The sequence below is a fragment of the Danio rerio genome, chromosome 16, assembly GCF_052040795.2.
Source record: "Danio rerio strain M-AB ecotype USA chromosome 16, GRCz13ab, whole genome shotgun sequence".
In the NCBI taxonomy this organism is placed as follows: domain Eukaryota; kingdom Metazoa; phylum Chordata; class Actinopteri; order Cypriniformes; family Danionidae; genus Danio; species Danio rerio.
Genome location: NC_141036.1, coordinates 37,528,994 through 37,543,708, shown reverse-complemented (window position 1 = coordinate 37,543,708; position 14,715 = coordinate 37,528,994). Strand labels below are relative to the sequence as shown.

At 36.0% G+C, this 14,715-nt stretch overlaps 1 protein-coding gene across 4 annotated transcripts; it reads right to left on the bottom strand.

Annotated features, from left to right (window-relative positions):
• Positions 1 to 378: 378 nt before the first annotated feature.
• rhbdl2 (rhomboid, veinlet-like 2 (Drosophila)) lies at positions 379 to 13,315 on the bottom strand. 4 transcript variants are annotated; one of them, NM_001441582.1, is given in 9 exon segments: positions 379 to 1,861; positions 4,712 to 4,773; positions 4,915 to 4,975; positions 5,060 to 5,160; positions 9,501 to 9,613; positions 10,255 to 10,403; positions 11,522 to 11,745; positions 11,867 to 11,946; positions 12,200 to 12,564. In NM_001441582.1, coding segments are annotated over 7 exon segments (885 nt in total). In that variant the 5' UTR covers positions 11,738 to 11,745; positions 11,867 to 11,946; positions 12,200 to 12,564; the 3' UTR covers positions 379 to 1,678.
• Between the last annotated feature and the right edge of the window lie 1,400 nt (positions 13,316 to 14,715).

Genomic DNA, 14,715 nt, shown 5'->3' with positions numbered 1-14,715 from the left:
GTTTTTTTAAGATTCAGATACAGAATATGACTTATTTACGAAGGACCCTGTGAACACTATTATCATAGCCCAATAGCTTTAAAATATGTTTTTTTCTGTGTGTGAACTGAAAATACCTTGATGTTCTGTTTAGAATGGCAAGAACACTGTATCCATATTGGCTGGTGATCAATGGACTGTTTGGGGGGAACTAACCTTGGCTAATTAGAACAGAGCAACAGAGGACAACGTTTGTTGTTGAATAATCTCCTATTGTTTCCTCACTTCACCTTCTGCAGAGCACAGCAATTTCCCCACACACGAATGCATAAAACAGCTATGTCTAAAACAAATGATAACAATTAAAGAATAAATCAAGACACTTTTTCTAGACACTGGTTTTAAAACATTGGCACAATTCTTTTTATTATTTCATAAAAAAAATAAAAAAGGCTATATGGCCTCTATATGGCCAAAACATTCCAAACCCAAACCCATTTCTGAAAATAAATGATTTGATAATTAGGGACAAATACGTAGGGTAAATACAGATGCATGTCATTAGCACTGATTTAACAATTTCCTACTTTTTATAGGTCAGTGTCTTCCAATGCCCACATGCTGATCAATGCTGCCCTCTATTGGTATCAAAACGAAACCTCTTTTTTTAAAGGGATAGTTAACCCTCAAATCAAAATTTACTCACAAATTCCTCACCCTCAAGGGTTTTCTAAAATTTATGAGTTTCTTTTAAGTACAAAAACGTTCTCTAAAACACGAATGAAGATGTTTTAAAGAATGTTGTACTTTGAAAGTCGATGGTTACTGGTTTTCAAAATTCTTCACAATATCTTGTTTTGTGTTTAACAGAAGAATGAAAGGTTTGTTACAAGTAAAGGGTATATATATGATGATAGAATTTATATTTTTTGGTGAACTTTAAATGCATTTATCTCCAAACAAATTGAACTGAATTCAAATAAACCAAGCTGTTTAGTCATGAATTAAAAATGTTGGCCAGTCCAGAAATGCCCAATGATTTTGTAAAACCCAAACAATTAAAAAATATATGCTTTATCATTTTTTCCCCTGAGGCAATACATTACTTAAGTACATGTGTTAAGCAAAACAATACAAAACTAAACAAAAAACATAAATTACATGACATTAAAAAAAATTACATTTAAAAAATATCCAAAATATGACAGTTACTTTCTTTAGATGTGCTTGTAGTGTGTTAGCATATTTCCTAAAGGGTTAGTTCAGTGTAAAATGTAAATAGACTCCCTCATCCCATTCCAAACCCATAAGAAATCTTCCCATCTTCAATACACAAATTAGGATACTTTTAATGAAACCCTAAAGATTTCCAAATCCAAATTTCTGAAATGTAAACCAAAATTAAATCTATTCATTCATAAAATGTGAACCTATTTATATGGATTCTGATCCTTTCATAGTCAAAGGTGTAGGGTAAACAGACTCTGAATAGAAGAAACGAAATCGCTCGGCTTGATTTAAAAATATCTTCATTTGTGTTTCAAAGATGAACTTCTGAAAGAACAATATGGGTCAATACAGAGTTTTCAGTTGAACTAACCCTTTATGAGTCTATAAATACCAACAGGATTGTCTGACAGTTGTGTTGACCTCATTCTTTTATAAAATAAAAAAAAGGTTCGACTGTCCATTGATGACCTCATGCGGGTGCTGGGGACAAGAAGATGTTGAAAATGACTGCAAACAGTAAGAAGACGATGTATCCCACAATGCACATCCAGAAGCGTGGGTCTTTTAGAAGCTCTTTATTGTAGTTGGTGAAAAACACATAACCAATGGTCATGCCTGCTATGCCACCGCCAATATGAGCCACAAAAGAGACCTGCCAGAAAAAGAAAAAAAATTGGTTTTAAAAAATATTTTCTGACTCAATAATTGTGTCGAGAAATCTAAAAGATATACCAATTTAGCTTTTAACATTCTAATACAGTGTTGGTCAAAATACCTTTTTAAGACCATTATGAACAAAACGTTAGACATACACAGGGCTCAATGCTATGGAGTTTTTTTTCCCCCGACGGCCTGGTCGCAAGTAGTAAAGATTTTTTTTTGCCCCAACAAAAAAAAATAAATTAAAAACAAGTTAACACATTTCTTAGTCACATTTTTAATGATGTGTCAAGACAATCTAACTCTATTTGTTTTCAAAAATGTTTCTTTAAGTTGTTAAGTTTTAAAAACAGGCAAATTACAAACCTTTTAATGATGCAGCATGAGTTTACATGGACAGAGGAAAATTAAAACTTGTTTAAAATGATTTAAGACCGCAGCTAAAGTCCCATGAAGTGCTTTGAAATGTTTGCATTTTTTTTTTTGATGTGTGACTGAAATGTGAAGACAGCGGTGGGACAGAGTAACTCCTCTCTCGTTTAGAAAAAAATAGCCAGTGGGGTGTTTTGTTTTATCACAGCTTTGTTAATGAGAGAGGTTGAGTTTAAGTTTAAACTGCAAGCTTTGGATGTTTAGATCTAAATGTGGATTTTGTCACTGTTACAGAGCACACTAGCTTATAGATATCCTTAATACCAGTGTTGAGTTTAAGGCGTTATAAGTAATGCACGCTACGTAATAAATTACTTTTCCAAAGTAACGAGTAAAGTAACGCATTACTTTTGAAAATAAGTAATATTATTTGAATTTTTTTTTTTTAATTTAACACAAGTTACTTTTTATTCATTCCTTCATTCATTTTCTTGTCGGCTTAGTCCCTTTATTAATCCGGGGTCGCCACAGCGGAATGAACCACCAACTTATCCAGCAAGTTTTTACGCAGCGGATGCCCTTCTAGCCGCAACCCATCTCTGGGAAAAAGTTACTTTTTACCTTGCTTAAATGGCTTTTACAAAATATTAGGGATGTAACGGTATTGTAAATACCGTCATACCGCAATATTAATTTTTTTCGATATTACCGTAGTCGCATGACTCGGTAAAACTATAGGTCTTCTGAGAAAATTTGCTCAGGCGAATGAAGCAAACGGGAGGTAGCGGAAACTACAATTCCCATCAGCCCTTGCGGTCTGTTGTCGCTACAGATACAGTAATGCGGAAATGGAGTGTGCTGCTAGAAGCTGGCATCAAAAAGAGCTGGAAATGATCAAACCTGAAGCGGTTGTTGTCGCCGCACGCGTACGGAATAGCGGTGTTGTCGCGCGCGTTCTGATCAGCTGTGTTGTCGCCGCACGCGTACGGAATAGCGGTGTTGTCGCGCGCTTTCTGATCAGCTGTGTTGTCGCGCGCGTACTGAATAGCGGTGTTGTTGCGCGCGTTCTGATCAGCTGTGTTGTCGCGCGCGTACTGTAAAGCGGGGAGGGGGGGTTGAGCGCGCATACTCAAGAGCGGTGTTGTCGCGCGCCTACTAAAGGGCGGGACGGAGGGTGTGACACAGCACACTGTTCAGATTGATACAGACATGAGACCTCTATCTTACTCATGGTTTGTCCACTCAAGTGGGGGAAAGACAATGCACAACGTTACCCACTGCTGTCAACCTGGGCCAAGTCATATCTCTCTGTCCCAGAAACCTCAGTCCCAAATGAGAGGGTTTTTTTCTGTTGCAGGGGAAATTGTAATTGCCCAGAGATACCAGCTTTTACCAGATTATATTTATATGATAATTTTTCTTAAAACCCATCTCTATCTAAGTGAGTGAGTGAGTGATTAAATGTTGAATGTGATGAGTTTTCAACAACACTAAATTGAAACTTTATTTTCTTACATGGTTTAATATTTTTTTGTTATTAAAATTGAAGTTCCTGTTTCAAAGCTTACAGTTAGATGGCTAATTTGTATGTCATTGACACTTTTGGCACTTTTTTGGAGTATTTTCATAAGTTTGGTTTTTTCCTGTAAATGATTCAATAAATACCGTACCGTGACATTCATACCGAGGTATTACCGTACCGTGAAATTCTGATACCGTTACATCCCTACAAAATATAATGCGGAATAAAAATTACCTTAGTCAGGTTGAATCACACACTCAATGAGATAGCATGCTGTGAGAGAACAGACAGTCGGCTCGCACTCATCATCAGGTCTCTTTTTTCACAGAAAATGAGTCAGTGTACTGTTCTAGTAACTGAATAACTCGGGATATTGTTTTTTTTTGGAGTCAGAAGTATGTTCCCGGTATGTTAGTACTGTTTAACCTCTTAATGCATATTATGTACTTTTAAGTATGTCCATATATGTGGACTCGTGGTCCGAATTTGTAATTGTTGACGGTTTTGCAAGGCATATTTAACATAGAACATTTTTTGAGCATGTTTTGACTATCAGAGAGTAAAAACAACATTTCCCCATTTTGGACAGTTCAAATAGTGTTTGGGACATTTCATATGCTGCAAAACAGTTGCAGGATGACACTGTATGTCTGTAACAAAATATAAAACATTCAAAGTATTTTAAATAGCCACTTAAGAGCTAAAATGTCCTGTCCACGTATGTGGCCACTAAACCCTAGGAGGTTAAGACTAACGTGCTGATACAAACACCGAATTTAAAATATGTTGATTTTGCAGTTTTTGTCTTTTTATTGCTTTAATTTTGTTTTTGAAATAGATCACTTTTTTAAGACCCAGCTGATACCCTACTATACAGAATGGTAACACTTCAGTTTCCTGTTGAATATATGCTTGATGTATTTTTCTTTAGACTTAAAACGGTCTCACCTTTAGGCCAGCCTCGTGGACAATGAACCTTCTATAAAGAGCAAATCCAACATCTGTTCCAACTGAAAAAAATACAATTAAGCTTTCAATAGGTTTGAACAAATGCTTAGTTTTATCAACAGAAGATAGTCCTAAACATGTCAACAATAAAGTGTAAAGTGAAAATACAATTAATCATATGGTTAAATAGATCAGTGACGCACCAATCAAAACAATCACTAAGATGCGAAACACTCCTAGAAGAACTCTCATCTCCCGGAAATTCTACAGGGAGAAGAAAACATTTTGGTTCTGGGAACATGAGTATATAATCTGATCTGCATCAAATATTACTGTAAATCTACTCACCACAATGGCATTCATGAAGTAGCCACCCATAAGGGCATAAACACCACCTGAAGCTCCCACAAGAGCACTGAAAGGATCAAAGATGGAGCTGGCCAGAGACCCTGAAACAGGATGCACATCTGTATCAAACAATTGGATTACACAAAAATGGCTGTGATCATTTATAAGGAATAGTTTACACAAAAAAAAGAAAACCATCCTATAATTTACCTTTCCTCAAGCTTTACTGGGTCTATATGCCCTTGCTTTTTTAGATTAGTGAAATCAGAATTATATTAAATAATAAACTGACTCTTTTCAGCTTTCTAATGGCAGTGAACGGTGCCCAAGATTTTAAAACGTCCATCAAAGGTGTCCATCAAGGTTAATCAATATGATTTTAGTGATTTTAGTGTAATCAATTGTTTCTGAAGTTTGTTGATAAGTTTTTTCTAAGAAACTATCCTTGTTTAAAACTAAATGAGTGAAATTCATTGACTTGGAAAATTATGTATGAGCTGTTGGCAGTTTTGTTATGATGAATGACATGAGACCATCACAGACACATGCACCATTTTAACAGTACAGCTAAAACAATTCACTACTGTTCACTCAATCCAATGAGAGGCAGAAATTTTCACCTTAGCTCGTGCTACATCACATTATGTATTATAACACAACTCTTCTCTACATACATATAAACTTTGTTGGAAACCAGTGATAATAGTTTGTTGGTTTTAAACATGGATATTTGTCTAGTACAAAGCCTTAGCTACACCTCAGAAATATTTTAGACCAATATTCTGAGGCCAGGTGGATTACTTTTATGAAGAATAGATGCATTTTTGGAGCTTTGAAAAATTTAGGTACTATTCATTGCTTTTAAAAAGCTGGGAAGAGCCAGAATATTATTTTATATTACCCTGATTGCATTTTCAACAAGGATGGATTCAAGACAGGTAAAATATGGGGGAATATTCACCTCTGAATGAACATTTCCTTTAATGATTGATTTCTGAAAGATTATGAGACACTGAAAACAGCAGTATTGACAAAACTGGAGCATATATAGCTTAGATAGAGACAGACAGACAGACAGACAGACAGACAGACAGACAGACACAGACAGACAGACAGACAGACAGACAGACAGATAGATAGATAGATAGATAGATAGATAGATAGATAGATAGATAGATAGATAGATAGATAGATAGATAGATAGATAGATAGATAGATAGATAGATAGATAACTGTTTCTGTTGTATTTTTGATCTAGCCTTGAATTTAAAAAAAATCAAGTAAGGAGTAAGAATGTATTGTGTTTTTTGTTATTTAATGCCTAGTTCACACTACAGGATTTTAAGCCTGTTTTTAAGTTGATATGTGATCATAGGAAAACCTGTGGGTCATTGGTGCTCGGCAGTTTTTATATGTGAAATACTGAACAATGCATTAAAGATGCTTGCTAACACATTGCTGACACCTCACAGATGAAAATCTAATTTCCAACATACAAAATATTCCTGACCAGTTAGCCAACTCGACCTCAAGTAGGGTCAGATGTAGTGACAACCAATGAGACAGTAAGTCATGGGCTGACTGGTTTTTGTGTTTACGCGCTCAACAGAAATGTCTTTGATTGGCCAGAATGGCCATGGATGCACTCGCTTCAGCCTGCATTTACATGGACATGAGAGCATGCGAAAGTCACTTCAAATCAACCTGACAGATCAGGGGTCTGTTCTTCGTATGTGGATTACTCTGGATTTGGTTATACACAATTTTGACATGATCCAAGATCTTTCGTTCTTCAAAACTCATCCAAGAGTTCTGGTAGCTCAAACCCGTTCGGGAGCAGAAGCTTATTTTATATAAACAGGATTAGTAAAACTGTTGTAGTAATACAGTTTTAGGTAACACTGAAAGTATGTACAGAATATTAATTTAATCAGCCAGTTATTCCTTACACCGATTAAAAAAACTTGAATAGGCCTATAGGCTACTATAGTAATGAAGAAAACTTGCTCTAAATGTAAAACTAAATAAATTGCTAAATACTCTTCTCTTGACACATAAATATGTAAATTCTGTAGCCCACAAAAAAGGTGAAAAGTTATTGCATTTCATATTTAACAAACCGTTTACTACCAATTTTATATAATTTTGCTTACAGGGATAATTGATTATTAATCAAATAATCATTATGCTGCTGTGCCGTCAACCAATGATTGCTGATCATGATTTCGAGGATCGATAGACCCATCCTTAAGGCAAGGCATGTTTATTTATATAGCACATTTCATACACAGTGGCAATTCAAAGTGCTTTACATAAACAAGAATAAAAGAAACAAGTAAAATAAAAATAAAAACAAATAACAAAAATGAGTAAAAAAAAAAAACATAAAAACAGGTAAAATGTGATATAAAAGAATGAAGAAGAAGAGAAAAACATAATAGTGCAATCTGTCGGACGCAGCACAGTGCTCATTCAGTAAAGGCACAGTTAAGCAGATGTGTTTTAAGTCTTGATTTGAATGTGCCTAATGTTGGATCATTTCTGGAAGCTGATTTCAGCAGCGAGGGGCGTAGTTACTGAAAGCCGATTCACCCTGCTTTGACTGAACTCTTGGAACTTCTAGTTCATATGATCCTAATGATCTGAGTGATCTGTTGGGTTTGTATTCAGTGAGCATATCTGTAATGTATTGAGCTCCTAGGCCATTTAGTGATTTATAGACAAGTAATAATACTTTAAAATCTATTCTGAATGTAACTGGGAGCCAGTCTAGAGACCTGAGGACAGGTGTGATGTGCTCTGATTTCCTGGTTCTGGTCAGAATTCTGGCTGCAGCGTTGTGGATGAGCTGCAACTGTCTGACTGTCTTTTTAGGAAGACCAGTGAGGAGTCCATTACAGTAATCCACCCTGCTGCTGATAAAAGCATGAACAAGTTTCTCTAAGTCTTTACTAGAAACAAAGCATCTGATTCTTGCAATGTTTTTTTAGATGATAGTATGCTGATTTACTGACTGCTTTGAGATGACTATTGAAACTCAGATCTGACTCCAGAGTCACACCAAGATTCTTGACCTTATTTTTTGTTGTTTGACCTTTAGTGCCAAGGTACGCATTTACATTGAGAACCTCATCTCTGTTCCCAAACGCAATGACTACAGTTTTCTCTTTGTTTAACTGAAAAAAGTTTTGGCACAATTGTTAATTTCATGAATGCGTTGGCAGAGGGTGTCAATGGGGCTGTAGTCATTAGGCAGTAAGGCTAGGTAGATCTGAGTGTCATCAGCATAGCTGTGGTAGGAGATTTGGTTCTTTCTCATTATTTGGCTCAGAGGGAGCATGTAAAGGTTGCACAGGAGAGGTGCCAAAATCAAGCCTTGTGGGACTCCACATGTCATGGGTGTCCACCTCGACCTATGGTCACCTATACTGACATGGTAACCTCTCCCTTCAAGGTAAGATCTAAACCATTTGAGGACCGTCCCAGACAGCCCAACCCAGTTATACAGCCTATCCAGAAGTATGCTGTGATCGACAGTGTCAAATGCAGCACTGAGATAGAGCAATACACACGCAACAATCTCAGATCAGTTCATCCAGATATTTTAATCTGGTTCGTGAATTTAAACCAAATTATCCAAAGATTTTCATTTATAATCTTCTATGTGAAGCTGCTTTAACACAATCTACATTGTAAAAGCACCATACAAAAAAAAGATGAATTAAATTGAATTAGTTATCAAGATTAAAAGATCCAGAATTTGACAAATAATCTCAGATTATTTAAGCGAGGTACGAAGAACAGACCCCAGCTGTCTCACAATGCTTTTAAACGTTCCCTTGAAAGCTTTCAGAGAGATTTCAAACAGTGTGTGTCACTGATGTCATCATCTCACAAGCAGCCAATAGCCTTCTGTTTAGAATACAACAAAACAACAAGGTATAACTCTGCATCAACATACCTATAAGTGCGGCTGGGTGATTAATGAAAGAAATTGCAATGGTGATTGAGAAAAGCTTTTAACAATGCACAGTTCTTTGAAATTTCCAGAGGCCAGAGGGTGCCATCCTATGGAAACTCCAAACACCCACAAAGAAGAAACTGAAGGCAAGCCATTTACTGGCTTTACTGTCAAAATACATAACAAAATTGCCTTAAATTAATTGGCCAGCAATGAAGCTCACTTTCTCCTGTATACAGAATAGTACTTTGTAAAAAGTGTATGCAAGACAATATACAGCACCTATACGTATTTTAGAACAAATAAGCAAATATGTTTAATGTAGTCACACAACTTGCAGTAAATGTCTGCAGTCTGATACAATAATAATAGTCACAGACATTGAGTGCACTGCAATGTGAGGCACCACATCTTCAGCAGTGAACACTGATTGTACTCTACCTTAATAAAAACTGTTGTAATATATGTATATAAACCCACCTGCGAGGACCCCACACATGTACACCATGCCAACTTCAAAGCCTTTATGGACCAGTTCCAGAGGAATACCCAGAAGAAGCTGCATTAATAGGTTCCCCATGATATGCTCCACCCTAAACAAAACAAAACAGTCAGATGAATACAAAGTGTCACCTTGGACATGTGATCCAGAAATCAATAAATGTGATTTGTCATTCATCAGTAAATCAGCAGTGTAACATTGTCACTGAAATAAACTGCAAAGAAACAGTTCACCAAAAAAATTTATTATCTTATTATTCACTCACACTCAAGTGGTTGCAAGGTTTGATGAATTTCTTTCTTCTGATGAACACAAAACAAGATAGTTTGAAGAATGTTGGGTAAAAGCAGCCATTGACATCCATAGCAAAAAAAAAAAAAAAAAATATATATATATATATATATATATATATATATATATATATATATATATATATATATATATATATATATATATATATATATATATATATATATATATGGAAGTCAATGGCTGCTTTTTCCCAACATTCTTTACAATACATTACCTTTGTGTTAAACAGAAGAAAGAAAATCAAGCAGGTTTAAAATGAGGGGCTGAATTTTTATTTTTGGTTAAACTATCCACTTAATGTCACTTGGGATTGCAAGGATCTAAAAAAATCAATTTTCATTAAGCAGTTTTCATGTGAGAGCCCAATGGTTGAAAAACAGAGAGTTGTGTTAAAATGAAACAGGAGCAAGTTTCTCATACCCGGCATGTACAAACATGTAGGAAACAAAGCGCCAAGCCTCCTTGCGTTGTTCTGGCCTATAGGTAAGAGGACTATCCCAGATCCCAGTTCCTAGAGTTATCCACTGTTTTTGAGGCTTCCATACAGCGTAGTAGATAAACACGGCCAGCTGTCAAAATTCAAAAAGAGAGTGAGACACTGAATAAGAAAAGTAGGTGAATGGCCACTGGAGAGGCTATAAAGAGGCCTGGGTGACACTGGTCCACTAAGATTGAAAGCTGACAGATGACAATAATCTCTTCCTCAACACATACAAATCAAAAATAAAAAGATCCTGGTGGAGGATTGTGGATTTTCCACTTATCAACTTCGTGTTGTTGTTGTTTTCAATCCAATTTCAAGAGTCTTTACTCTTCGACTCTTCCTACACACTTTTATTAAAAATAAAACTGCCCAAAGGGTTTTTAGTAGGAATGTCATAGAAAACCATTTTGGCTTAAAAGTATAACTGATTACTAAGATATGTCAGCAAACTTGTATCCACTTAAAAAACATGAATTTATTAAATACTGGTTTGTCAGTGTCTAGAGAGGTCTATTTTGAGAAATGTGTCTGGAAACATGGATGAATCTGGCTTTTCAAACACTGTGGTTAGGACTTGCCATTCAGGAATGGAAAAGTGGAAGGCTGGAAAGCAAGCTGACAAGAAACCCAAAGCAAATGAATGGAAATGTACTGGTTGCTGTAAATATTTTCAAATGAATAAACATTTATAGTAATATATTATACTATAGACTATATCTATGGACATCATTAGTTTTCCATTCCTGTACATTAAAAAAAAACCTTTTAGATACATATTCAACAAAGCATATGATTTAAGAAACATCACTTATTTTATTTCACTTATACAACCTACAAAACATTAACTAAATTTTTGTACTTCTCTCAATTTTTCCTGTATTTTATAACATAAATTTGAGTGTACGAGTGTTTGGACCGTTATCGTAAGTGATTTTGTTAGATAAGCTCCAGATTTGCCTTCACTACTGACTAATCTAATGTATATGCATAATTATAATATTGTACAGCTTCTTATTGAAAATATAAATTTAAAAGAGATTTGTGAGGGGTGTACTTCTATCTACTGAGCATTGTACATACAGACAGAATATTTGTGTGTAAAAGCAATGTGAACACAAATTGTACTTCAGAGAGATCAGGTTAATCATCTTTAATCAGCTTCATACTTGAAGAAACAGCAGCTATTTTGACAGCTGTCTTTACCTCTGCTAAACTGATGAGGATGATGAAGATCGGTGGCGGACAGCAGTTCGCCCGCTCAAGATAAGTCTCATGTAACTCCTCGGGAAGCATCCATTTAGAAACATTCTTATGAAACTTCTCGACCCTCCGAACTCTTCTGACCGGATTGTCTCGGTTACCAGCTTCTTCGTCCTTCTTCTGCAAAGAGTCTTGCTCTTCGGTGTCATTATCGCCCATTTCTCTATCTTAAAAATGCAAATACAAACGGTCGTTCTGAATGAGTAGACAAAACTAGAAATGACATGGCTTTTTTTTTGATAAAACGTTATTGATATTTTGTGCAACTGACGCAAAACAAAAACCAACCTAAAGAAAACTAATTAGCCTACTGTGTGCATTTCAACTCTTCCGGTGTTGTTGGCTCTTCCTGCACAAACAAATCTATCCTGCATGCAATAATTTACGAGGTTACTAAAGGGCTGTGTTGCTTTTCATGCTAGGAACTACTTTATGTGCAAAATCGTCATTTCTGAACTAAGTGCAAAGTTTATAACACGGTTTATATGAATTTTAATGTGTTGTATATATTCGATGTTTTTTGTAAATACTTGAAAAGTTAAATGTAGTGATAAAAAGAACGACTTATTACCGAAACTACGTACAGTGGGCTGTGCAACTTAGTAATATGCCAGTACTTACCGAGTATGGATCCACCACCTCACGCGACTACAGGAGTTTTCTCAGAAAGCGCGCGCCAAACGGGGCTTATTATTATATTTGGTTATTTGAGTAAATAATGACGAAATAAAGTCAGTTTTGAACAAATATGAACAAAGTAACAAAAGGCACTCGTGCGACCACCACGGACTGAAATACGCTCTCCCTGGAAGATAATTACAGGCTTGATCCAGCTTTTCCGGTTTCAGTCTTCCTTCCTCAAGCTTCAAACTGAAGGGTCTGCAGGATCAGTTTATTGTTTACTTTTCTGGAACAATAAAAGGCTCGGTCGGAACCGCCAAAGTTTTGCAGACTCTGTACCTGCGCTTCCTCAAACCGACACACCTGAAGTCACGTGATGTAATTAAAGATTTTGTATCGTTTCAATTGAAATATCATATTTCACGCCAATAAAATGTTTCAATCACGTCTATCAATTGACAGATAACCTGCTGTACAAATTACATCATATGAAAACACATAAACGGGTAACTTAATTCATTCAATGAGTATGACACATGTATATTCTGTACGACCACGAGAGGCCGCCATTGCCCTTAACATTTGTGTTAAGGGATAGTTCACTCAAAAATAAAAAAAGCCCTCACTATTTAAAATGTAACTTCCCAAGGCTAAAAAAAGTAGCATTTCAAATTGAAAATGACATTTGCCCATCTAATAATTGTTACATGAAAAATTTTACTGGGGAAACAATTCATGCGGCTTTTGTGAGAGATATTGAAACCGTAGAACTTTTTTTTTTCACTGTGTAGTTATAAAAGATTTTTGGAAGTAACTTCAGAACTGGCTGCATTCCAAACAGATACAAATGTACTCTACTGTGGTCTCAAAGTTGGTATATTGTTGAAGAACAAAGACCTAGGCTGCGTCCGAAACCACCTACTACACAATAGGTTCTGCATTTTGAATTTGATCGCACTACTCAGCCGTTAGAAAAGTATGTTCTATACAGTATAAATGTGAGCAGTATGAATGGAATTCGGACATACTACATCCTCCATTTTGTCATGGTCATGTGACCTACCTGCGTCAGTAGCGTTGCTTCACTCCCATTCATGAATTTGTTAGCGGGGCATCATGGGATAGCGCAGCATGCATGGGATGTGCACTTCAGAATCTCGCCGGAAGTAGTAAGTCATCTGGGCACTTCTTGCACACTGATTTTCGAATTCTATGAATTCAGACATACTACTCTGCTCGCACACTGATTTTAGCATACTATATAATATGGAAGTATGCGGTTTCGGACGCAGCCCCTGACTTTTTGGTATATGACCTAATTATTTAAGCACTTCTATCATAGAAGCAACTTTGTAAAGGTGAAACCCGCTTTAATGGATGGAGAGATGATCTGTAGATGTTCATAAAGTCTTTTCATTTCATCAGGAACAGAAAAGCCTAAAAGCTTTTTCACATGCCTTGGACTCGTTTCTACTTGATTAAGACACTCACGCCTCAGCCTTTACGATGCAAGCTGAGATTGCACCGCTCAGAGATGCAATGTCAGACAAAATGCACTCAATGGAGGTAGTGACGTCACTGTGAGGGCTAGGGTTAGGGCTGGGGTTAAGAGTATTTTAATCAGTCACCATAACAGGAAACTCCTTTATAACTTGCAATTGCGACTGTTTTTATCAGAATTCTGACTTTAATAGTCACAATGACTTGTTTTATTATTCAGTGGTGTGAACGGGCTTTCATAATTTACTCACCCTGATGCAGTTCAAAACTTTAAATGGATTATGAATTTTATTTTATTATTATTATTGCAAATAATCTCTTTAAAAGAACATTAGGCTGCTCCAGTGTCACAAAATACCTTAATGGCGATTTCATATTATAAGCGTTTAAAACTGTTGAGCTGCTTAATGGTTTTTGGGAAAAGCATGATCCATTTTTAGGATTCTTTAATAAAATATCCAAAAATAATTTGTTTAGGGTTAAACGGACAGTTATGCAGAGAACACCTCCTGACAACAGAGATTGAGAGACACAGGGAGGAACATGTGGGCAGGCAAAAGTATATGATAAATTAAATGACCACATTATTAAAATGATTATTTTCCTCACCCTGGAGTTATTGCCATCTCATCATTATTGAAGCTGTTTTTTTATGGCTACTAAAGAGGACGCAGAGCTGTCTCCACTGCTCTCTTGTCAGTACTTCCAGCCTTTGCTCTTCAGCAATTCCCACATGTATAACTTGAAAAACTCTTGTTGTTGCAGCTGCTTTATCAGTTTCTTTAGTAGTCTAGCAATGTGAGCTAAAGAAAAATCTATACGGTTAGTTTTGATTTCATGTGTATTTTACCCACCTTTAAGTTATGAATTACTTTGAAAAGAAAATAATCCTGAAGTTGAATTATATGACGCCACGCTACGACATTTATAAGTTAACAGACATCAAATCAAACATTTTATTGGAGCTCCTGGATTCTGTAAGGTTTAACATCTTTCAGTATAGGTTCATTCTGAAA